Here is a 26,291-nt window from a genome sequence, read left to right as displayed (position 1 = left end):
GTTGGGGGGTGTGGCTATTGATTTGATCATTCAGCGCTACAGACATCGTCTTGAATGCACGTGAACTTATCTGATTTGTCTACACGTGTTTGTTTACTATGATGGGCGACGGACAGTCAACAGATAACATCGGCGAAACACTGAAATTGGTTTTATCCCAATTACAAGATCTGAAAGAAGACAGAAAAGCAGTTGTTGATGATTTGGAAAATAAAATCGATGAGAAATTGAATAGTTTTAGCTGTTCAGTCAGAAGTTAAGAAACTTAAACTTGATTCAGAGCATAAATGATCTAAGATCGCTAATAAGATTCAGTATACATTTAATTCTGAATTGATAGATGGTTTATCACAGGCAGTATGGGGTGTAGTTAATGGGAAACCGGAATATTGTCAGGAGGTTATAGAAGAAATTTCTGATAAACTCAAACAACTCAATAAATTGATTAAATTAGCAGATACCTCAGAAGGAAGGTGGGGAAACCGTTAGACAATATACATCTAACCCCCTTGCTAGTGATTCTGATGATTAAATTAGCAGATACCTCAGAAGGAGGGTGGGGAAACCGTTAGACAATATACTTCTAACCCCCTTGCTAGTGATTCTGATGATTAAATTAGCAGATACCTCAGAAGGAGGGTGGGAAACCGTTAGACAATATATACTATTCAAAAAAAGTAGGGGATATTTGATTTTGGGGGCAAAATACTAAAATATGCAAATGGCTACGAAAAAAGTCACTATAGAACCTAACAGAAGAAACATTTCCAGTTAAATGTGACGCCCAAACGCACCAATAGCTACCGCATGGAATGCATGTGATGCTTGGGATCATCATGGGGGTCCAACCCAAGATTTGCACGACTCTGACTTTGAATGTTACAGTCATTGTGGCATTGAATTCCAGGGTGGAAACATCAGTTTAATTGTTTTAGTGACCAGAAAACAAATTTTGATATGCGTCGGCTTACCCAAAATGAAAGGTTACGTGCCCATGGCATGCTACAGCTCGGCACAACACAGGCGGTTGTGGCGCGGACGATGAATGTTTCTCAGTCTGTCATAAGCAGGCTATGGTCCAGATACCGTGATACACAATCTGTACAGGACAGACCACGCTCAGGTCGGCCAAGGGCGACAACTCAAGCCCAGGATCGATTTATCCGTACCTTGGCCTTGAGAAATCGTGTCGTCACAGCAAATCAGATCAGCGCTCGTCTTCAAACAGACACTGGTGTGAGAGTGAGTGGCCAGACGATTCGGAATCGACTGCATAGGGGTCACCTTCGCGCCCGACGTCCTCGCGTGATCCCTTGTTTGAGAGATCATCACATTCAGGCAAGACGTCGTTGGTGTAGGGATCGTCAACACTGGGATAATCGACGCTGGACCAATGTGATGTTTTCAGATGAGTCAAGGTTCACTGTTGATTTTTTGGACAGACGTAGGAGGGTGTGGCGTCGTCGAAACGAGCGCTTCCAAGACGTTAACGTCATCAGACATGATCGATTTGGGGGTGGTTCTGTTATGGTGTGGGGAGGCATCACTGTTGCTGGAAGAACGGCTTTACATGTTGTTGCAGGGCGTGTTACAGGCCAGTACTACCGGGACAACATCTTGGCAGTCCATGTTGTGCCGTTCGCACGACGTCATGGCCGCCGTTTCATCTTCCAGGATGACAACGCAAGATGTCACAGGGCCAGGATCGTTACAGCTAACCTCCAACAACAGAACATCACCACATTACCTTGGCCAGCACTGAGTCCCGACCTCTCCCCCATCGAGCATGTCTGGGACATGCTTGGACAGAGGTTACGTCAACGTCAATGTCCAAGAACTTGCTGCTGCGTTGCAACAGGAATGGGACAATCTGGACCAAAATGACCTTAGACGTCTCATTAGGAGTATGCCACATCGGGTCAATGCTTGTTTGGCAAACAGAGGAGGATTTACCCGTTACTGACTTGGTTGTGATGCTGTGGTAACTTTGCTGTTTGACCCCGGGTATCATTTACCCTTATAATGGTCAGTCTGTGCCTTACTTAGTCTAACGATCATTTGGAATAAAACGATGAATGTGAACTTCATTTCATTTTGTCATTTGTTTCTTCGTCAGTTTCATTAGGTGACTTTAATAACACTTAAAAATCAAATATCCCCTACTTTTTTTGAATAGTACTAACCCCCTTGCTAGTGATTCTGATGATGAGACCAGAATCAAAAAGGCCGAGAGTCGTGCTATCCAGGTTGTTAAACGCAAGCAACAAACTAAGCAGAAATCTTCCACGTCTATGCATAAGTTTAACACCAACTCTAGTTTGCTATCCAGGAATGAAGGGTCTGATCGTTTTTTCAATGTTCGTTAATCTCCTTATTTGTATGGTGGATATCCGTCATACGGTGGAAATGCAAACAGTAACAATTACGGACAGGGGTTTCGTTTTTTTCGTCCCCAAACCAATTCAAGATCCGGTGGAAGCTGCTATTCTTGCGGAGAATTCGGACATTTTCGCAAAGCATGCCCTTACACAAAAGACCCATCAACTGCAACTTCAAACAGAAAATAAATCTGTTCAACCCTCTGACGTGATTAAAGATGAGTATTTTACGGACGATTTTTATGATTATGAGCAAGGTCAATGTGACATTATTGTTAAAGGGCGGCTTAAAACAAATGAACAATTTTGGAGAAACCTCGAATCTAGTGATTTTGTTTTAGATGTAATCTCAAACGGTTATAAAATCTCATTTTATTCTGAACCATTTCCTGCACATTTTAAGAACAATCGTTCAGCATTAAATCATTCTGAATTTCAGATTTAAATACTAGAGGTCTTATTTTTGAATGTAGTGATGATAATTTACCCTGTGTAATTAATCGTTTATCGGTATCAATACAAACTTCGGGCAAAAAATGTCTTATTCTACATTTGAGACATGTTAATAAATTTATATGGAAACAATCTGTTAAATTTGAGGATGTTCGTATTGCATTATCTTATCTGAAACCTAATTCTTGGTTGTTTAATTGCGACATCCATTCGGCTTATCATCATATTGACATATATCCGCTTCATACATCTTTTTTGGGGTTCTCGTGGATATTTAATGGTGTTTGTAAATATTTTAAATTTCTTGTTTTACCATTTGGCCTTAGTTCAGCGCCTTATGTATTCACTAAAATTACACAACCTCTAATAGCTAAATGGAGAGGCGAGGGAAAATTTGTAGTTATGTATTTGGACGACGGATTTGGAACTTCACAGGATGAGGAAGAGGCTACCTTGGTTAGTTCTCAGATTAAAAAAGATCTAATTGATAGTGGATTTGTTCCCAATGTCGAAAAATCAACATGGTTCAATTTCTATACCTGATAAACGTTTAGATAAGATACGTGATACTGTTTTGGATATTAATAATTGTCTTTTTAAATCCAAGCATCACGGTCGATTTCATGTTCGGTTGGCTAGTTTGGTTGGGCAGCTTATTTCAACGTCGGACTAACACATGGTTCAATTTTATTTCAATAATTCGCTTGCGCGTAGGGGTCTTTATCAGTGTTAGGAAACCGGAGGACCCGGAGAAAACACACAAGGTTGGACAGGCGACCCTACTCCTTGTCACGTACAACCGGGGAATCGAAACCACGCCAGTTGACTCAATGACAGACCTTGTGATACAGCGCGCACGTGGAGCATTTATATGTAAATTATAGTTCAAACGTTTGGGGTAAAAAAACAGGGGTTTTAGACGTCATTTAAATATAGCCAAGTTTGGACTATTTTGGACTTCCAGAGGCAAATTGTTCCATTCTTTTGGTGCTGTGTATGAAAAAGCTTTCACCACATTTTTGACTACTGTACTGGACATACAAGTTGGTTTTTATGAGATGAACGTAAGGAACGAGAAGGTACATATTTTTTAATCAAATCGGATAAATAGGATGGTGCCAAAGGATCGTTTAAACAGTTGAAAGTGATTGTGTTAATTTTGAGAATGATGCGTTTATTAACCAGTAGCCAATCTAACTGTTTTAGAACAGGTGTAACATGGTCAGATGGTTTGGTGAGAGATACAATTCGAGCTGCTTTATTCTGGATTTTCTGTAGCTGACTTAGGAAGAGAATACAATAATGAATTACAACAATCTAACGATGACATAACAAAAGCATTTATTAACAGTTTAATGGCATAAAGGTCAGTATAGGGTCAGATTTTGCCAATGTTATCATCTTCATAGAGGTGGTAATTAAGACCCATCTCACATATGATATCTCCAATTGGTGCAGTGAACAAAACCGGTCCCAATACGTATTCCTGGGGAACACCAAAATCAAGAGCTTAAGGCATTGATTCAGATGCGTCAATAACAATACTCTGTCGTTTTCCACTCAGATAAGACTCAAACCATTTCAGTGCGTCTCGGGATATACCGTATCGAGTTTCAGGCCTCCCGAGGAGGATTGATTGATCTTTCGTATCAAATGCCGCACTCAAGTCCAATAAAACTAACGACACCTGTTTCTTCCGATCTAAACTGCATACGATATCATTCTGAACACAAAGTGAGGCGGATTCCGTGCTGTGTCGTTTTTGTATGCCGATTGAAATTTTTCTTGGAGATTGTTTCCACACAAATGATATTTAAAACGATTAAGGACAATTTTTTCAATAATTTTCGAAATGAAAGATAAATTCGACACGGGTCGGTAAATTTTTAGCACAGTAAGATCAAGGGTTGATTTTTTAATGAAGGGTGTCACATTGACGTCAAGAATTCAGGGCATTGGTTTTCTGTGCCTGACCTTAAGAAGGTGACTCTAAACTTGATAACGTTAATTGGCTTGATAACGTTGAGAGAATACTCTTCGAAACGTCGCCCAAATACACAAGCAGCTGTTTTTCCATAAGTATGTGTTATAGTTTATTGTTCTGTCCAGTTACTAAATGCCTCTCAAAGATTAATATAGTTTACATTGTATCCGTGTTTGTCACACAATTAGTTTTTCTCCAATATTCTGCTATGCCCTGGATAATTGGGCATAATAAAATGGTGAGTCATGACGTAACGTTATGTAAACATATTTGTTCCAATTTGGAGCTCTGTTTAAAGCTATTAGTTGTTAATCGGACTATTGACCACTCATAATTTGGAATAGAAATTTGCTTCCATTACAGCAGTGGTAAGTGGGATTAGCTCTAATCAAACGAAACACAGCGAGGAGTAAGTTTTAAATGGCGTGATGAATATTTTGTGGTCTGCATCCAGAATATTTCAGCATTCTTGCCTCCCTTTACAAATACGGACAAGTAAAGGCTTGTTAATCGCGGCATTAATCTCCCGGTGAATTCAAAATGGCCGAAGTCGAAGAAGCGATTTCTGAAGTTTGCAATTTATCGATGAAAACATCCATTAACGATTCAAAGAAAAGCCCAAAAGATCTTCCAACATACGTCCTTATACAGGCGCAGATTCAAGATGTATTCAAAACACAGATGGAACAATTACAACGTTTAAATGACGATGTAAGTAAGTTTGTTGATTGTTGTGTTTACAATTTTATCGAATACCTGACAACTCATCCCAAAGACAACTCATCCCAAGACAACTGGAGGCAGACCACCATTAAATTTCATCATCTCGGTACCCACGAATTGTAGTTCGTCTATTTATAGCAATTCTCTCTCTCTCTCTTTTCTCCCCTTTTGCATGCCCATTTGTGTTGATTTTTTGGTCTAGAATGGATGAAGAGGGTTTGAATTAACATTTTCTGCCAGGTTTTGGTAAATATTCATGATTTTGAGGCGGAAGGATAAGAGGGTTATCAGGTTAGCTACGGCGATATGTACGGCAACTAGTTACATGTTTTTAGTATGCTTCTTCAAGTTTGTGTATCTCAAAATTTTGGTGGTCAACCTCATACAAATTTTAGTGCAAAGACATGACCATTTGTTCCTCTGTCTGTAGTGGAAAACATTCAGCCCAACGAAAATTTGGGGAAAAGTTGGAGGTGGGCAAATAGGCCAGAATTAACATTGAAGTCAATGGGGAAATTAATGGTGGTCTGCCTCCAACTCATCCCAATATAAGACAACTCATCCCAAGTTAGAAGACAACTCATCCCCACATATTAGCTTTTCTGAAACACATACATAAGAAAAGAATATGTCATATTCTGACGAATTTCTATCAGACAATGATATGGAAACACTCAGCACGACTGGGGCCAACATTTTCGGTCACAGGTATGGTTCAAAGAAAGAATTGAAACATGTACGCTATGATAGTTCTAAGTATACAGAGCGCTTAAAACAACTTAAAACAATATCAATCATATTAAAACAACAATATCAACATAACACATTTTTACAACAAAATCAGAATGGTCTTCAAAGAAATAAATTGTATTAAAACAAATATAACTAGCACTTATTTCTTGGGATGACTTGTCTTATATCTCGACCCATGTTTTAAAGTTGGGATGAGTTGTCTTTATCTTGGGATGACTTGTCTTATATTGGGATGAGTTCTCTTGGGATGAATTGTCTTTGGGATGAGTTGTCTGTATACCAATTTTATCATATTTAGATATTATTAATAGCCTAGACATTAACTATTATTAACAAACAAAGTAGACTATGATTTGGTCTAGCCGTAGCTCCGCCGTAGGTCTTGCACAATTTACACTACTAGTGAAAGTACAATGCTGAATGCAAAATCAGGCTGCAAAATCTTGTTTTTGTTCTTGGTGTTCCATTTCCACCGGGGGTGATATCGCACTCGCAGACAATGATATGTAATTATGTTGTCATATTTCCAGTTTTGGACACACTAGCCGAAAGTCGAAATTCATCTTGTGTGTCAACTGTCATTCAGCCAAATTTCCATTCGGCAGAATGGTTCGCCCAATCAAACATGTTTATATTCGCTTGCATTACATTCGCCTAGTGTGTCCACTTCGCAGAAACATTCGCTCGAATATAGAATTGATTAGCCAATCATCCACTCATATCGGGAAGTTACATGATTGTTTAAAGACACGGTTGTCGCCATGTTTAATCATATGACGTGAAAGGTAATGTAATCGACTGGTGGATCGTACGAAGCATGCGCCTAGTGTACGTGTCCACCCATTTGGCCAAATAAAATTAGGTGAAGAATAATTCGGCTAATGTGTCCACCGCTTTAGCGCACACACAGGGGTCTTTAAAGACTTGGTACCCAGCCCAGTGCATAGCAGGACTATGTTTTATTGTGACATTTATTGTCCGGTCCTGCACCGACTGACAACTAAATCATAAACTAGGTTTATACCAAGATGCTGTAGGATATTTATAAGTAATTCAACCATTCTGTTAGTTTTTCACCAACTGACAACTAAATCATAAACTAATTTTATACCAAGATATTTAAAAGTAATTCAACCATTCTGTTAGTTTTTCACGATAATGAGGTAGGCCTACTGTATGTGGTGGTATTTGGTAGTATCTATAGTTAGTGTTAATTAGCTAGGTAAATCGTCATGACAGTTTGATGTTCGTTATCTGAACATCATACATGTGTATATTTATTTATTATAATTTTATAGGTCAGTCATCAAAAATCTGTTCTTCAAGAAAGTTTGCTTACTCGAGAAGATGAGAAGAAGAATATGAAAGATTTACAGGTATGAAGACAGGCCATAACTAGGTATTTACAGGTAGATTGGTAGACTATATGAAGACAGGCCATAACTAGGTATTTACAGGTAGATTGGTAGACTATATGAAGACAGGCTATAACTAGGTATTTACAGGTAGATTGGTAGACTATATGAAGACAGACCATAACTAGAACGGGAGCCATGGTGACTCGCTAATCCGAAGGTGCTTATTTGATCCCTGCATTGTTCGAGAAAGTTCATCAGGGTTCCCCCTTTTATCAGTGGTGTAGGATAGAGGCCTGGCAAAGGACACTGTAGTCATTCGGATGGGATGAAAAACAGGTGTGCGTGTAAAAGATCCCCTTGTAGTTGAAATTTGATATAAGAGTAGGCCATTGTGCCGCTGTACGGGCAAAATTTCCCTCAACTCATAGCACACTGTATGGCATATGCCTGTCATCATTAGCCCAATGAGGGGTTGGCTGGCCGAATGGTTAGCACGTGCGCATTGTATCCATAAGGTCTGTCATTGAGTCAACTGTCGTGGTTTCGATTCCCCTGTTGTACGTGACAAGGGGTAAGGTAACCTGTCCAACCTAGTCCCTTTTAATAAATTTGAAATGAACGAGTTTGTTTTGAGTAGACTTTAAACTCACTCTCTCTCTCTCTCTCTCTCTCTCTCTCTCTGGTCCTTGTTAATACCTGAAAGAGAGTGATTGGTTTAGTGGATATATTGGTAGTACCATAATATTAGAGCCGTCCTTGTTAATACATGTGTAACCAGTTGTAATCTAATTTCAACTAGTCTAGATTGAGAAATGAATGGTATACATTATAAATGAAATGAAATGGAGGTTTAACCTCCTTCTCCTCCTGTGCATACATGTACAATATATACGGTGCTATGACTGTGAGTATGAGGGAAATTTATCCAAGGCAGCAGCTCTAGGACCATCTCTTAGTTTGAATTCTAACTTTCATTGGTTCTTTTACATGCACATCTATGTATCAACGTCTGTGTCTTTGCTTTAGGGCATCACTGACTAGGGGGAAACCACTCTGAACAGGGCCGTAACTAGCTCAGAGCAACGACGGTGGGCGGGAAGTGTTATCAGGGGTGCTGTAAAATTCACAGACAATGTGTATCTATTGTTTTAATGGTCGACAATTTTTTCACAGGGGGGAGGGGTCAAAATTTTTTTGCTGGGGGGTGGGGGTGCTCACTCTGAAAAATTCCAGGACTCTTTCCTGACCAACACTAGAATTGAACCCACAAAACTAGTCAGTGAGCACGTACCATACTGACTGAGCCACTGTAGGTTGCAATTTGTATTTTTATAGATTTCTGGATTAGAGTGTTGCTCTGTTGAGTTTACTGTTCTTACCTAAAGTGGTGGACACTAGCTGAATGATTCGGCCGAATCAATCGGCGTCGAAATTCGCTTAGTGTGCCCACTCTCATTCGACCGAATGATTCGCCCAAATCAAACATGTTTGATATATTTGCCTGGTGTGTCTGCTTTGCCGAAGCATTCACCCGATTATAGAATTCATTGGCCAATCACCACTCACCATCCGCTCATATCGAGAAATCATGTGATTGTTTGAAAACATGGTCGCCACCATGTTTAATCATGTGAAATGAAATGTGATGCAATTGACTGGTGAAGCGAATCGCGATTGATATGGCCGAACGATTCGCCCAAATGATTTCGGCTAATGTGTCCACCGCGTATGCAAGCAATGGGGTAAGGTCAATTTTTTGTCTAAATCAGGAGACTACAGATTTTATGTCTTGTCATCTGTGCAAGCTGTGATTTGGATCCCACACCACACAATGACATGACAAAGAGTAGGGTCTACAATCTGTTTTGTTTTTTTCAATAACTCGATACTCTGTTTTTATTTTAATTTGAAGGCTACCATAAAAGATAAATATGTACCTAAAGAAGAATTTGAAAAGATTTTATTAGAACTACAGGTTAGTATATGTACATGTATGTATGTATACAAGTCTGGACATAGGGCACCTGTAACAGGTAGGGAAATAGTACATGTCTGGACATGGGACACCTGTAACAGGTAGGGAAATACTATGTACATGTAATACAAGTCTGGACATGGGACACCTGTAACAGGTAGAGGGAAATACTATATAATACAAGTCTGGACATAGAGCACCTGTAACAGGTAAGGAAGTAGTATATAATACAAGTCTGGACATGGGGCACCTGTAACAGGTAGGGAAATAGTATATATGACAAGTCTGGACAACGTTTGTAATAATATAAACATTGTATGCTAATTTGTGTCTGACAAAGTCTGTGGCAGGTGCCTTATATTCAGGTTTGTATATAGACAAGTATTTCCTCATTGAATATTATTTCGGCTAGACAAATTTTTATTCTGCGTTATTCATTTTGTTGTTGTTCTTTTTCTTGGGGGTGATGGAGTCACGGTGGCTAAGTGGGTAAGACGCTGGCTCGCTAGCCAGGAGGTTACGTGTTCGATCCCTGCATTAGCCGAGAAAGTTCAACAGGATTTTCCGACGTGGTTTCCCCTTGTCAGTGGTGCAGGACGGAGGGCCTGACAAGGACAGCTGTCTACTCGTTTGGATGGTACGGAAAACCGAGGTCCCAGGTACACAATGACGTGCACGTAAAAGATCCCTTGGCGTTAGGAATTTGATATAAGAGTAGGCCATAGTGCCACTGCCTGGGCAAAATTTCCCTCATAGCATACTGTATGGGGCATGCCCGCCTTCATTAGCCCAGCAGAACAGTAGGACATTAAACCCTATTTCATTTCATTACTTGGGGGTGATGTGCTTCGAAAAAAGATGAATTCCGGTACTATCGATATGAAACGACATGCTTATTCCTTGGATAATTGCATATCAATTGATTGACTTTAATATGACATCACAATTAAATGATGATGATGGTGACTTCATGCCTGTTTCCTGATCTATATAGTACTATTATACAACATTATATATGTATATATATATATCGTTGTTTCAATTCACAATCTAACAATATCGCTCAATCCTCCAAAAATATCTGTTTTCCTGTCATGTAAAATATTTGACTGACAGTTCAATTTCTTCGTTGGGTAAATTTATTTTTTTATTACGACTTTAGATATACATTATACATGTAGTGTTCTCAACTACAACTGAGCGCTCAACGGGTGTGACATATCTGGATATTAATAGCTAATTTTACATCATAAGAACCCAATTTTATATTACCTTATATTATAAGGTCACACGGTTAAAAGTCCTGTGTGATTTTGATTCCCCGGTTGTATGTGACAAGGAGTAGGATCAACTGTCCAACCTCGTGGATTTTCGCTGAGTACTCCGGTTTCCTGTCACTGCTAAAGACCCATACGCGCAATCGAATTATTGAAATATAATTAAACCATATGTTAGTCCTGAAATGACCTAGTTTGTGTCAAGTGGATATTAAACCCCATTTCTCTCACTTTTTGAAATTCCTGTAAATATATGGTGGGGAAAAATTAAGTAATTATTGACATTAAAAATGAACACTCGATGCTCCTTATCACACAGGAGTTTGCTCAAATCTGAGAAGATATAAAACGTAGCAGATTTTCATCAAGCCTAGAGGTATATAGTAGATTGAACTTGGCTTGGATTTTCAATATTAGATGTGTTTAGGTTAATATGAATATAGATTTATATTTTTGTTGAAACAATTTTATTTGTAGACAGAAAGATATGAACATGCAAGAACACGGAACAAATTAACAGAGGTTACTGATAAACTGGAGTTTTCACTTGGTGAAATAGAGATTCTCACCAAACAACTAGAACGAGAAAAGCTTTCATTTGAGGCTTCGTAAGTAGAATTTGGTTATTAGGTTCCACAAAAACGTGATATTCAGGAATCCATGATTCGTGTCCATAGAGTATCAGGGGGTATGTCACAGTAGTTACAGAACCCTTTATACATTTCAACCATAGTACAATTTGAGATGATGAATATGATTGGGCCTTGAATCTTGATACCATTTGAAACAATGAACATGATTGGTTCTTGACAATTTGAAACAATGAATATTATTGAGTCGTTATACCATTTCAGCGAATGAATATGATTGGGTCTTGATTTGAAACAATAAATATGATTGGGTCTTGATTTGAAACAATGAATATGATTGGGTCTTCTTGGTACAGTTTGAGAGAATGAATATGATTGGGTTTTGGTTTCATTTGAATATGAGTGTATTTGTTTTCAGGTATAACAGTTTAAAGAATAAAACAGTACAGATGTCAAACAGACAGAAAGATATTGAATCAAAATGGACAGGTAAAAATATAATATTATGAATCATGTGACTTACTTTGTTTGACACAAACTAGGTCACTTCGGGACTAGCATATGGTTCAATTTTATTTCAATAATTTGCTTGCGTGTAGGGGTCTCTAGCAGTGTGACGAAACTAGAGAACCCAGAGAAAAACCAATGAGGTTGGACATGCGACCCTACTCCTTGTCATGTAGAACCTGTGTAATTTTATCAGGGATTGCACCTGCAAGGCCAACAAGGAAATTATGTCAAGTCCTGCAGATGGAACATAAAAGCGTGGTCCATTCATGTACCTGGGGGGTTGGATGGCCGAATGGTTAGCATGTGCACATTGTATCATAAGGTCTGTCATTGAGTCATCTGGCGTGGTTACGATTCCCTGGTTATACGTGACAAGGAGTATGGTCTATCCAACCTCGTGGGATTTTCTCCGGGTCTTCCGGTTTCCTCCCACTGCTACAGACACCTATGCGCAAGCAAATTATTGAAATGTTAGTCCCAAAATGACCTAGTTTGTGTCAGGTGGACCTTAAACCCTTTTCATCTCTCTCTCTCTCTCTGTCTCTCTCTCTCTCTCTCCATGTACCCATTGGCTTGACTGTTGTAAATCTAAGGAGAGTAGGCGGAAGTCCGTCTGTGTGTCAATTCACATTTTGTGGACCCCTACAGGTCACAATTTTTATTCGATTTTGATGAAACTTAATATTTGTCCCAAAGATCTTGGTTCCTAACGATATCGACACAGGTTGGACAGTAACATTCTTCATTATGGACACTGATAGTACGAAAAAAAATTTTTGTTTTATCTATTCTTTGTCCATCTTTTGCAAAATGTGGGCTTATCTTGCATGGCAACCACTTGTTTTAGTTTGTATTATGTTGAGAAGATAATAATCTCCAATCTGTTTATTTATTTTCATTCTTTTACAGAAACAAAGACAAGGTGTAAAAATCAAGAAGTCAACATACAAGATAAAGATGAGGAAATAAAAAGGTTACGAAATCTGTTGATGGAACAAAGTCATAAATACAAACAGAAAGTCGGGGAAATTGATGTTGAAAAACAACAAGAACAATACATAGCTCAAATGATGGAAGAAAAAACAAATAAAAAACTGGGAACTTCGAGGAAAATTGGATCGAAAAGATGATTTCAGATTTCCTCACAACCATAACAACCTCAAACTCTTAAATAAGTTATTTCACCATTGCCTTTATTACTATCCATGGTTCTAATGGTCATGGTAAATTACACTCATGTTCAGTGTTTACTTGGAGAATACCAGCCCTAACCCTAACCCTAGAAGAAATGCTGCCATGCTGGGAAATGAGGTTTAATGTCCTACTGCACCAATAATAGAGATAGTCATACTCAATGCAGTGTGCTGTGAGGGAACTTTTTTGTTTTTGACAGCAGTGTTTCAACCATTTTCTTCAAACTGTTGAAGATTCATCAATATGTGCGCTGATGTGGTTTCCTGTCGAACGACTAGATGCATTGTCGTTGACAAGACTCACTGTCCTGCATCAGAGGATCTTTCTTGACCAATTTGAGGAGAAAACCAGCTGCTGACATACATTTCCTTTTCTGATGCCAGTCATTGATTTTCTGCATAAATTATGATTGACACCAGTCATATATGTGTAATGTACTGAATAGTTGATCACCCAGGATGTTTCTCAAATAGATAGGGTCTGGTCAAAAAAGGCTACAAACTGGTGAAATGAAATGGGATTTAACATCCCACTGTTCAGCCCCAACTCTACAAACTGGTAGCCATGTGAATTATTTTAAGATATATACATGTATTGCTATTGTCCAGTTTAAACAATATTTGATTCAAGTGAAACCCTGTGTATATTCTTTCAATGGTGTCCTTCCTGGTGTATACCAGTGTTTCTTGTGTATACGATTGTGATGTGGTGTATACCAGTTTGTCTTGTGTATACCACTGTGCAGAAAAATAAAATGTTAAAACACGATTTCATTTCCTTTCTTGAAATTTCCATTGTGTGATGGATAAAGTTTTCTGTTCATCATTAATTAGAGTATGGTGGTACAGCTACATTTATATGATTATGTTTGATATACTGTGTGTGAGAATTATTGAATGGAAATTATAACAATGTGCCATGTCTTATATTGCCAGAGTTATTACCCTTTGTGCTTTGTCCCCTATTTATATTAGAGAAACATTGTACAGCTACTTGATTTACTGTGATAATTTATTAAATGGAAATTATAACAATATGCCTTGTCTCCTATTGTCAGAGTAATGGCCCTTGATTTTCAACAATTTCTGACACATAATCCCTGTTTATGCATGGCCGCGATAAGCGTGCCGAGAACGGCACGGTATCAGGACGCAATACATTTCAAGAAATTGACGTGTTTACATTACTTTAAAATAACCAGCCTCGGAACCGTGCCAGGCAAATGTGGAACTCTTCACAGAAAAGTATGACAACAATTATGGCGATTGATTTAGTTTGGACATCCATTTTGACAGGTTCATTTGGGGCATGCACAGTAATCCGTACTAAAACCGTTCTCATTCTCAGACCGGTTAGCGTTTAATTACACTATGAAAATTTAAGTGTGTCGTGCCTGGTACTGTGCCGAGACTACCTCACTTCAGTGGGCCAGATTGGTACGGTACCAGTCACGGCACGCTTATGTTTGACCTGTCTACACAATAAAAACTATGAACCGTGCCGTACCTGTTAACGGCTTTACCATACATTTTTTAGATGTTTTTACTATACAGGGTTTCGGGAGGTTTTACCATACAGGTTTTATTAGATTTAAACTAACAAGTTTTAACATGCATGTACCCTCTGGTCAAAACGGTAGATCAGAGGCCAGTTGGTTTTACACTATCCAGTTAATCTTAGGTCCCTTTCCAGGATTTATTTATGGGGTTACCCAAGTCTGGTGGAGGACATTTGTTGGGCAAGATAGTTTAAGCATCTACAAATTGTGCATATTATAATAGTGTTTTTTCTGGGTGGGTGGGGGTTCCCTTTTAATAAAATTGAAACACATGTTAGTCTCGAAATGACCTAGTTTGTGTCGAGGAGACTTTAAATCCCACCCCCCCCCTCTCTCTCTCTCTCTCTCTCTCTCTCTCTCTCTCTCTCTCTCGGGATACTCGTGTATTTACTATATAGATCAATGTAGATATTCTGAAGATCACGTCATATGTTTCAACTTCACAACACATCATTTTCGTCTATGGGTTTTCGTTTCTTCCGAAGAACTAAGCTCACTTTATATAATAATCATGTCACCTATGACAAACAGGAGCTCACTCGATAATCCCTAAAGTTCTTCTTCAGAGCCATTATCGTAGATCTATAAAGATTGGGGGGGGGGGCATGGTGGCTTTCAATATTTCCTAAAAGACAAACAATAATACATACACTGAAACATTTAAATTCAACACTTCTATATATCGTGAAATTCAGAATGTTGATAATTCGCACTGATTGTCTAAAGATTTTTTTTTATATTCATCTCCTTTCGTTTTTAACAACCTCGTATACGAGATCACGAATTAAATATCAGGCGTGTTGCATTACAATTATCCGACCACACCATACCCACACATCCGCACAGTGCACCTGCTAAATAAGCCACGGAATAGTCATTAGATCAATTTTTAAAATGATATATAATAAAACTCGTAAGTTAGTCGTACTAACGCCTGTCACCTAGGACCAGATGTATATGAATATATGTATCGAATTATTCTTGTACAATCTCTGACATAAGATCAGGGGTCACAATCACCCGTCCATTAGGCTACCACATATATCTAATTTATTTTCTCTGACACCCCACCAAAGCCCAGCTTAACCGGGGCGGGGCCTTGGGTCTGACTAGAATCACGGGGCCCCTAACGCAACGTATAGATTATTTTACATCCTTTTGAATGGCACGCATGCGTAGCACACAATTAAACGGTTTGTAATACAAGAATAATTACATACGAAATCTATTCAGTTCCAAACGGCATAAAATGAGCGGAAATGACATATAACGGCGATTAACGTGAAACTTTCATCTGGAATTTGAATTTGTTCTCTTTTTGCCATGAACCGCGGGGCCCTTGTCCTGCCCCCACCCCCTCAGGCCCATGTCTAAGCTGTGTTTTGCACCCCACACAGCTAGGACCACATGTATTGGATTATGTATCTAATTATTTCGACAACATATATGAGAATATGTTTCTAATTCTTTCTTTGACAACCCACACCCTACCCCACCCGACGTAAGACCACATGTACTGGCATATGTATCTAATTGTTCTTGCTGTTTTATCTGTGTTTTTTTGTGCAGTTCCCCCGGCACTCTCCAGAGAGTTCACAATAAACTGAATACAAAATATAAAATATCCATTATAATATGACATTGTGATTACGTATACATGGGATTGTATAAATATCAGTACATAAAACAAGACTTATATATGTATATAAACTCTTCCTGTTTTATAATCAAACAAACTACCCCCAGAAGACTGTATCACCATCACCTACATCATGATGTGATAATGGTAGATCGCTGTTGTTGTTGTTGTTATAGTCGTAGATGATCTTCATCTGTTTTAACCTGTAGGTATAAGTACAACGAACACCAACATCTCTACCATACTTCCTTCTATCCTCCTCCTTTATTATAGATACTAGTTGACTTACAGGTTTATCTCTACTAACCCTTATAGTCATCTCACCATACCCAACACTGTAAATACAGGTAAATATATATTATACCTACTATTGTAAATACAGGTAAATATATATTATATTATAATACCTACCTCTATAGATACAGGTAAATATGTTAAAATTGTTAAAACACCTACAGATATATGTAAATATAATACAGGTACCATTTTATACACATCACTGTAATACCAGTTAAATATATTGTATAACATGTAGTATATACTGTAATATATCGAGATATATCTACTAGTACAGCTATATTATATACTATTCAAAAAAAGTAGGGGATATTTGATTTTGGAGGCATAATACTAAAATATGCAAATGACTACGAAAAAAGTCACTATAGAACCTAACAGAAGAAACATTTCCAGTTACATGTGACGCCCAAACGCACCAATAGCTACCGCATGGAATGCATGTGATGCTTGGGATCATCATGGGGGTCCAACCCAAGATTTGCACGACTCTGACTTTGAATGTTACAGTCATTGTGGCATTGAATTCCAGGGTGGAAACATCAGTTTAATTGTTTTAGTGACCAGAAAACAAATTTTGATATGCGTCGGCTTACCCAAAATGAAAGGTTACGTGCCCTTGGCATGCTACAGATCGGCACAACACAGGCGGTTGTGGCGCGGACGATGAATGTTTCTCAGTCTGTCATAAGCAGGCTATGGTCCAGATACCGTGATACACAATCTGTACAGGACAGACCACGCTCAGGTCGACCAAGGGCGACAACTCAAGCCCAGGATCGATTTATCCGTACCTTGGCCTTGAAAAATCGTGTCATCACAGCAAATCAGATCAGCGCTCGTCTTCAAACAGACACTGGTGTGAGAGTGAGTGGCCAGACGATTCGGAATCGACTGCATAGGGCTCACCTTCGCGCCCGACGTCCTCGCGTGATCCCTTGTTTGAGAGATCATCACATTCAGGCAAGACGTCGTTGGTGTAGGGATCGTCAACACTGGGATAATCGACGCTGGAGCAATGTGATGTTTTCAGATGAGTTAAGGTTCACTGTTGATTTTTTGGACAGACGTAGGAGGGTGTGGCGTCGTCGAAACGAGCGCTTCCAAGACGTTAACGTCATCAGACATGATCGATTTAGGGGTGGTTCTGTTATGGTGTGGGGAGGCATCACTGTTGCTGGAAGAACGGCTGTACATGTTGTTGCAGGGCGTGTTACAGGCCAGTACTACCGGGACAACATCTTGGCAGTCCATGTTGTGCCGTTCGCACGACGTCATGGCCGCCGTTTCATCTTCCAGGATGACAACGCAAGATGTCACAGGGCCAGGATCGTTACAGGTTACCTCCAACAACAGAACATCACCACATTACCTTGGCCAGCACTGAGTCCCGACCTCTCCCCCATCGAGCATGTCTGGGACATGCTTGGACAGAGGTTACGTCAACGTCAACAACGTCCTGCCAATGTCCAAGAACTTGCTGCTGCGTTGAAACAGGAATGGGACAATCTGGACCAAAATGAACTTAGACGTCTCATTAGGAGTATGCCACGTCGGATCAATGCTTGTTTGGCAAACAGAGGAGGATTTACCCGTTACTGACTTGGTTGTGATGCTGTGGTAACTTTGCTGTTTGACCCCGGGTATCATTTTACCCTTATAATGGTCAGTCTGTGCCTTACTTAGTCTAATGATCATTTAGAATAAATCGATGAATGTGAACTTCATTTCATTTTGTCATTTGTTTCTTCGTCAGTTTCATTAGGTGACTTTAATAACACTTAAAAATCAAATATCCCCTACTTTTTTTGAATAGTATATTATAAATCATAGTTTATACTTACAAACGTATGATCTTAAGAGTAATCATATCCTCCTCCTCGTCATCCATCTGATATTCTGGTTCCTCAGTGTTTGTATCATCATTATTATTTTCTAACGCGGCCATTCTTTCCTTCAGTTGCCGGACTTGGTCTTTTAATTCACCTACCTCTTCCCGCAGGTCAACTACCTCTTCTTGAAGTTGATTGGTCTGTTGGAAACTATTACCGTTTCCAATCTGTACCCCGACACCATCACCGTTAACATGGTATGTAATGTTTGAAGTATACATGTTGTTGGTTACGTTCTGAATAATATATTATAATATATACATAAAACATTTTATAACAATAAATACTATCAGTGGGTGTGATGGGAGAGAGAGAAATGGGGTTTAACGTCCACTCGACACAGACCAGGTCATCTCGGGACGAACATATGGTTTAACTTTATTTCAATAATTCGCTTGCGCGTAGGGGTCTTCAACAGTGTGGGGGGGGGAAACCGGAGGACCCGGAGAAAACCTACGAGGTTGGACAGACAATCCTACTCCTTGTCACGTACAACCTGGGATTCGAAACCGGGTGTGGTGGGCGTATGTTAGGTTCAGTCCCCACATCTCAGCACGCAGGGATAAGAAAGAAAATGTGGCTTGTCGTTCGAATGATGGGCCAAGAGGCTAGGCTACTCTACTTCTGACCTCTGTTCACGGACAAGCGTGGGGTCACGTCCACGACTTGCACAATTAACAGGTCTATGCGTTAGACAACCTCTTGCTTGAAGATTACTTATTTTGATCCTTGGTGTGATAAAATTCTATATTTCTGGATTTCTGTGTTAGTAATTCTGTTTAGACTAGACCGTAAACTCGATCTACGGACGTCAAAAATTTAATATAAGATGAAGGGGGTGGATGTCCATTGTGCAAATTTGCCCGTTCCTGCTATAATATTTCCAAAAACAGATAATGCAAAATACATGAAAATATATTGAAAATGTCATTCAAATTACTGTATTCTGAGCGAAGTTATCAATGTTTGTAGTTTTGACAAGTTGTGTGCATTCATTGTTTGTAATCGTAATTTTTAAATTAAATCATTAAATGGCAGAACCGTTCTAATCTACATAAACTCGGGGCCACCCGATGGTCTAGAGAATCGATTATGAACTTGTCATGTAAACAAATGTCTAATTAATAGTTTATATAATATTTAAGGCCCAAAGAAAGGCCTGCAATAAGCAGATATAACTCTGGAATAATGCCTCTTTAATTTTAAGTTTCACTTCACGTTTACGTGTATAATGTCATAATATAATTTACTCGTCAGACTGGTCTTTTTTATACATAATATAATCTACTGGTCAGACTGGTTTTATATATATATATAGTTAAACCTAGAGAGAAAACACATTCATAAATAATACATAACGGGAATTCCCACAACTTGAACTAGTTTCAACCAGTTACTGTGCAATTGATTACGTCATATTATAAATTTAATTCAATCTGTAGCAAGAATTGTTTTGTAGCTAACGACTTTATAATTAGATTAGAAAACCACGAGAGTAACATACGGTTTGTTTTTATTTACCATAGTCACGTGTGTGTGTGTGTGTCAGGAAAGGGGGTTTGGATGGCCGAATGGTTAGCACGTGCGTGTTGTATCATGAGGTCTGTCATTGAGTCAACTGGCGTGGGTGCGATTTTCTCCGGGTCCTCCGGTTTCCTCCCACTGCTAAAGACCCCTACGCGCAAGCGAATTTTTGAAATATAATTGGACCATGTGTTAGTCCCGAAATGGCCGAGTTTGTGTTGAGTAGACGTTATATACACCATATATTATCACAGTCTACAGTAGATATCGCATGCGTGGCAACTTTCATACCTTTACATGAAACAAAATCTACACTAAAGAATTATATTTATTTATTTATTTATTAATTTATTTATTTATTTGGGCGTGTAAGAAAGGGTTGCGTGATTAATAAAATCTTCTACTCATCGTTTTTTACGGAAGCGTATAGGGGTCACGCAAAATTTTGTAGAAGACCTCGAGATCCTGCGATCCTGTGATACTTTCTCGAGATCTCAACTTAATGTTCTCGAAATCGCCTAATAATTTTCTCGAGAATCTCCCATCCTGTGTTAACGATCTCGAGAATTCGAGTTAACTTTCTCGGGATCTTGCCATCCTATGTAAATTTTCTCGAGATCTCGGGTGTTTTTATGCGTGCGCGTAGATTTAACGTATTCTCAGCGCCCCACAACCAGTCGTTTCGTAGTTTACCCCCCCCCCCCCCACAACACTTTCCCAAAAACCTTAATAGCACGACAGAGCCTACAGATTTTAACGGATTTGTTTCAAATTTAGTGTAAAGCATTGGTGCCATGGGAGGGCGGTCCCTGTCGCTTCTAGCGCACCTTGTCGTTCTGGAGTTGTCCACCTTTTCCGAAAAAATTGTTAACCCAATAGAGCCTACAGTTTTTAACTGATTTTGTTTTTCAAATGTGGTTTGAATCACTAGGACCTCTCGATTTTCAGTACTTAGCAAACTTCTGTTCGAGTGTTACCCTCTTTGTCCGTATTTTTTTCAAATGTGACGATGAGAGGAAGGACCCTATCGATATACAGCATTCTTTGACTTTCTGTTCCGTAATATACCCCCCCCCCCCCCACACACACACACACACCCTTCACCTCCCCGGAAGCCTTGTTCACGTCATAGAGGCTTCGCTTTTACAATTTTGTGTGAAGCTTTGGGGTCATTCATATTCAATGGTTAGCGATCTTCCGTTCCGGAGTTATACTCTCCATTCTTTAAAAACCTCGTTTTTAAATGATTTTCGATATTCAGTGTTCCGCGACAAAGATGACTGACCCCTGTTGATTTTCAGCAATATAAGGTTTTCTGTCCTAGAGATATAACAAGCACGTGAACACGATAAAGATTGAATTTCTTGATGAATGCTAGATCCTTATTCAATTTATTAAACAACCAAGTTTTCCTTTGCATAATTTGCTGTTAAGGCATAGATGCTGCGTGGGCGTATCTCCACACTTTGCGTGGCTATCGTTAAAATTCCTATTTTCCGGTAAACCTTGTGAACGCGTTAGAGCCCAGAGTTTTTCAAGATTTTTAATTTAAAATCTGCTCCGAAGCAGAAGCTTTATTATAAAACAAGATATGGTCTGAAAACCATGCAAAAAATGACATTTTCAATTAAACGTCGCCCACACATTAAATTGGAATAATTTAACAAGCATGTCTGTAATTCAAAGCTTCACACATTAAATCTAACGTGGCGGGGTTTTGAATTTCATATTTGGTGTGAAGTATTGGGGCCATAAGAAGATGAACCCTATCGATTTTAATCATATTTCACATTTAGTGTAAATCATGGGTACCCTATCGATTGTCCGTTTATTCTTTCATTAGTTAGCAGTTTTCCTTTTGTAAAAAATGTTAAGAGTACTTTTTTTTTTATCAAATTTGGTGCGAAGTATTGGGCGAATGGTGGCTTCACAACGTGGAGATACTATCATGTAAAGTTTTATATAAACCCGGTATCTCGAGAAAATTTACATAGGATGTCAATATCTCGAGAACATTAACTCGAATTCTCGAGAAATTTTACACAGGATGTCAGTATCTCAGGAAAATTATCAGGGGATTTCGAGAAGATTAAATTGAGATCTCGAGAAAATTACCAGGTGATCACGGGATTTCGAGAAAGTATCACAGGATCGCAGGATCTCGAGACGTTCTATAAAATTTTGCATGACCCCTATACGCTTCCGTAGTTTTTGATATAAGAAAATATCAACACTCGTCGATAAATTTAAAAAAAAACCAAACAAACTTGGCACAGCCTCGTTCATTTTAACATATTTACTTGAGTTGATATTTTTTGATATAGATTCTTTATCTATCCCTGAAATCACCCATGTTAACACGGTTATGTCTAAATATTCGCACGCCAGATGCCTCTCATAACGCGTGCGCTTTAGATCAAAAGGTCTGTCGTTTAGTCACGTGGTGTGGTTTAGTTTCCCGATTGTTCCGAACGTGACATGGTGTAGGGTCGCCTGTCCAACATGAGCTTTTATCTTGAGAAAACGTGTGGTGCTGTCTATACAAGTCCAAAAAATGCCTAAACCGCTTGAACCGATCGTCACTACTAATGGTGTCTTTACTAGGATTGACGCTCGTTTCTTTAGAGAGAGAGAGGGGCGGAGGTAAGGTCCACTCGACTTTTCTTTCTCGTGTTGACAAAGTCAGGGGCGTACATAACGATTTTGTTTGGGGGGGGGGGGTGTTTAGCCAAAATGCGACCGACTGATGCCCATAATCCTAGTACGAGTGACGCAGTCAGGAGCTGAGCACCACAGGTGCGAGTTTTGTAGGGGCCATGTGCAGTAGTCAATTAGAAAAAATCTCGAGATCTGCCCCTGTCAATTCCGCCTGTTTTGCAAGAGTTGACAGAACTTTTGTATAGGCTGACGCCCCACAGAACAGTGCCAGTGGTACTACTAACATAACTAGGCAGATCAGTATAACCGTGAATATGATAGTGCTGAGACAGTATAAGACAACAGAGAAGTGGAACAATGATGTTATAATGGAATCGAGCGCCGCAGGCGCGAAAAAAATTCAGATGTGTAACCGAGCTTTTAATTTTTGGGACTGGGCCTGACAATTTTATTTAATGTCATGGCAAATGGATCCAAATTCTCGTTAACGAGAGGATAAGAAATGGGACAGAATCTTGAGGCCTATCTGTCAATGTCGCCTGTTTTGTGAGAGTAGAACTAACAATTCTACAGTCTTTTGAACCACGACTCACTCACTATTCGTACTACTAACTGGGCGATTCACTGTAACTGTGAATATGATAGTGATGAGATAGTATAAGACAGAGAAGAAGTTGAAGAATGGTGGCATAATGGAATTGAGCGCCGATATGTAACTGAGCTTTTAATTTTTGAGGACTGGGCCTGAGGGCACTTTACCTCAATGGGGCGCTTACTTGGTCTCTGAAATGCCCTGGACTTTGGGGAGAGATTTTGCAGAATTCTGATGGTCAGAAAACACTCCATTAATTCATTTAGTCTGAGACCGACTGCGGTGAGCACTTTGTTTTTGAGACCGACTATTTTTTTGCCATAGGGCGAAAAACATTTTTTTAAACATGATAAGTTGACAAGGTTATTTTATACTAAAGTTTTGCGTGAGTAGAGTGACGTGTGCAGTGAGCACTTATTTTGATACCGACTGCTCATATCTTACGACCGACTGCACTGATTTTGCGACCGACTAGTATTTGGGATCTTTTCTGGCATTATATGTTTATCTCATTAATTCATTAAGACAGCGATGCATGCTTTTGAGACCGACTGCAGTGGCTGCACTTATTTTGAGACCGACTATTTTTCCACCTGGGGGAAATTTTGTTCTTAGACCTACATACTCACAACAGAATAACAGTGAAACACATCATTTTTTCAAACATGATAAGTTGACATGGTTATTTTATACTAAAGTTTTGCGTGAGTAGCGTGACGTGTGCAGTGAGCACTTATTTTGATACCGACTGCTCTTATTTTGCGACCGACTGCACTGATTTTGCGACCGACTATTGTTTTTCCTGGGGGGGGGGGGGGGGGTACCCCCCCCCCACATTTACGCCCCTGGACAACGTTAATATCTGTACTGTAAATAATTGTAAATAAACACAGCTATATCCCCTAAATTACAACACAGCCGCCTTCTATCGATATTAGGGGGCTTGTATGGTTCTTAGAAAATGGGCGAGGCTGTGCTAAATAAAAGGTAAATAATTTTTTGTGGTCCCCATTATGGAAAAACCAATCTATTTATAGTAACTGACTAAGCGTGATAATATCGGGAATTCCCACAGTACGAGCTTGTTGAATGTCAAGGTAGATCTATACTGGGTGTATAATTTTATCAGTATTAGTGTTTAAACTAAACTTATAAACATGTAACGGTAAATCTCGTTCCAAGTTATTCTATGTCCTAAATAACTTGCGATCTGAAAGTTGAGGACCAGTTGCTATACTCAACTTTTCACAATAAAACAATGATCCACTAAAATATGGACTTATATTGCATTGACTGACTGACTGACTTATCTACAAAGAGAGAGAGAGATTGAGAGAGAGGAGGTGGTGGTGGTGGGGGGGGGGGGGTAACGTCGACTCAATACAAACTAGGTTATTTCGGGATTAACACATGGTCCAATTATATTTTAAAAAATCGCTTGCGCGTAGGGGTCTTTTGCAGTGGGGGGAAACCGGAGGACCCAGTCACCCGGAGAAAACCCACAAGGTTGGACAGGCGACCTTACTCCTTGTCACGTACCGGGAAATCGAAACAATGCCAGTTGACTCAATGACAGACATTATTATATAGCGCGCATGCGACTCGGCTATCCACCCGGGCGGGGAAGTGAGTGATTGGTCTAACTGGTACGTATTAGATCGTAAGGTCTGTCATTGGGTTAAGGGGCGTGGTTTCTATCTTAGAGGATTATTAATTAATGAAGATTATACCCATATATTATCACTGAAATGACTCATGTTAACTCTGTATTTACACGTCATTTTAGTGCTTGAATCAGGCTGTCCAACACGAACTTTTCTTTTGAGTTGGATCAACTTGTACATAAATGTACCTTAACCCTTATAAAAGGTCGTCACAACTTATGGCGTCTTTACTAGAATTGTGTGAACGGAAAATACGACTTTTCTATCGTGTAATGATAGTTAATATCTGTACTCACTTGATCAGACATATTGATTAGATAATATTGTATATGGTCACAGGTATATCTCCTAAACTATAACACAACCGTCTTCTATCGATGTTAGAGAGCTTTTAGTTCTAAGAAAAGGGGTGAGTCTGCGCTGTACAACAGGAAATAGAGAACCCCATTATTGAAAAACCCATTTATTTATAGTAACTGACTCAGTTATTTCACTCAACGATATGATATTACTATTGCGTATAAAATCAAATACCGTGAAATCCCACAGCACGAGCCAATCTCCCAAACAGAGTTGTCTACCCTTGCAGTTCACACTAACGAATGGGTAAGCGTTTTTTTCCATCCACTGGAGCCAGGTGTTATTACGTCATATGTGGATTGTGATTTAGGATAAGGGTTAAAATTTCGTGAAACAGGCCCCTGGTCACAGTATCGCATATCAATATCAACCCATTTCCATTCTGCTTTAATTAAACTATTTCAAAATTAAAAGTTTTAGATACTTTAGTATAATAAACTCGACGTATAAACAGTTGATAAAAGTAGATCATCTGCTCCACAAGTACAAACAGCAAGTTTTAAATATTGATATTTATATTTGATGTATAACGTTGTACTCACGTGATTAGACATCATTTATAATGTGATTTGGGTTGTTAAAAACGTCAACCAGGTGTCTTGAATTATCTACACTACAACCTTATAGCGATGTCTACTCGCTCTGTGACACTAAAACTTGGGCGACGCTGCACAAATCAAACGGGAAGTATTTATTTTTTGAAGCCCCTCATGGAAAAACCCATTTATTTATAGTAACTATTTCAGTTTCATTGTAGCCTAGATTGTTGAGACCTACAGTTCCAGATATAAAAAGTGTTTATATGATAATAGAGTCTACAATATGTATTACGTCAGTATTATAATTGATAAAGAGAAATGTCAAGGTTAGAAAAATGATGAGATCAACCCATCATGTGCATTTTGGACACGT

At 39.1% G+C, this 26,291-nt stretch overlaps 1 protein-coding gene and 1 long non-coding RNA gene across 3 annotated transcripts; one reads left to right on the top strand and one right to left on the bottom strand.

The window, feature by feature from the left end:
* The first annotated feature begins 5,319 nt into the window (after nucleotides 1-5,319).
* Nucleotides 5,320-14,220, top strand: LOC126816970 (spermatogenesis-associated protein 24). Its single transcript, XM_050543781.2, has 6 exons — nucleotides 5,320-5,526; nucleotides 7,590-7,667; nucleotides 9,562-9,624; nucleotides 11,379-11,509; nucleotides 11,910-11,980; nucleotides 12,911-14,220. The coding sequence occupies exons 1-6, from the start codon at nucleotides 5,356-5,358 to the stop codon at nucleotides 13,129-13,131; spliced, it is 735 nt and encodes a 244-aa protein (XP_050399738.1). The 5' UTR covers nucleotides 5,320-5,355; the 3' UTR covers nucleotides 13,132-14,220.
* A 2,150-nt stretch (nucleotides 14,221-16,370) lies between these two features.
* On the bottom strand, nucleotides 16,371-26,071 carry LOC126816971 (uncharacterized). 2 transcript variants are annotated; one of them, XR_008787750.1, is made up of 3 exons: nucleotides 25,922-26,071; nucleotides 18,534-18,817; nucleotides 16,371-16,727 (listed from the first exon to the last, which is right to left on the bottom strand). It is a non-coding gene; the product is annotated as an uncharacterized LOC126816971 (long non-coding RNA). The 2 variants fall into 2 exon arrangements; XR_007678686.2 differs by lacking the exon at nucleotides 25,922-26,071 and adding an exon at nucleotides 25,316-25,454.
* Nucleotides 26,072-26,291: the final 220 nt, after the last annotated feature.

The sequence above is a fragment of the Patella vulgata genome, chromosome 3 (assembly GCF_932274485.2).
Source record: "Patella vulgata chromosome 3, xgPatVulg1.2, whole genome shotgun sequence".
NCBI classification, from domain to species: Eukaryota; Metazoa; Mollusca; class Gastropoda; family Patellidae; genus Patella; species Patella vulgata.
The sequence above is the reverse complement of the archived record's forward strand: the minus strand, read 5'-3'. Positions and strand labels throughout refer to the sequence as shown.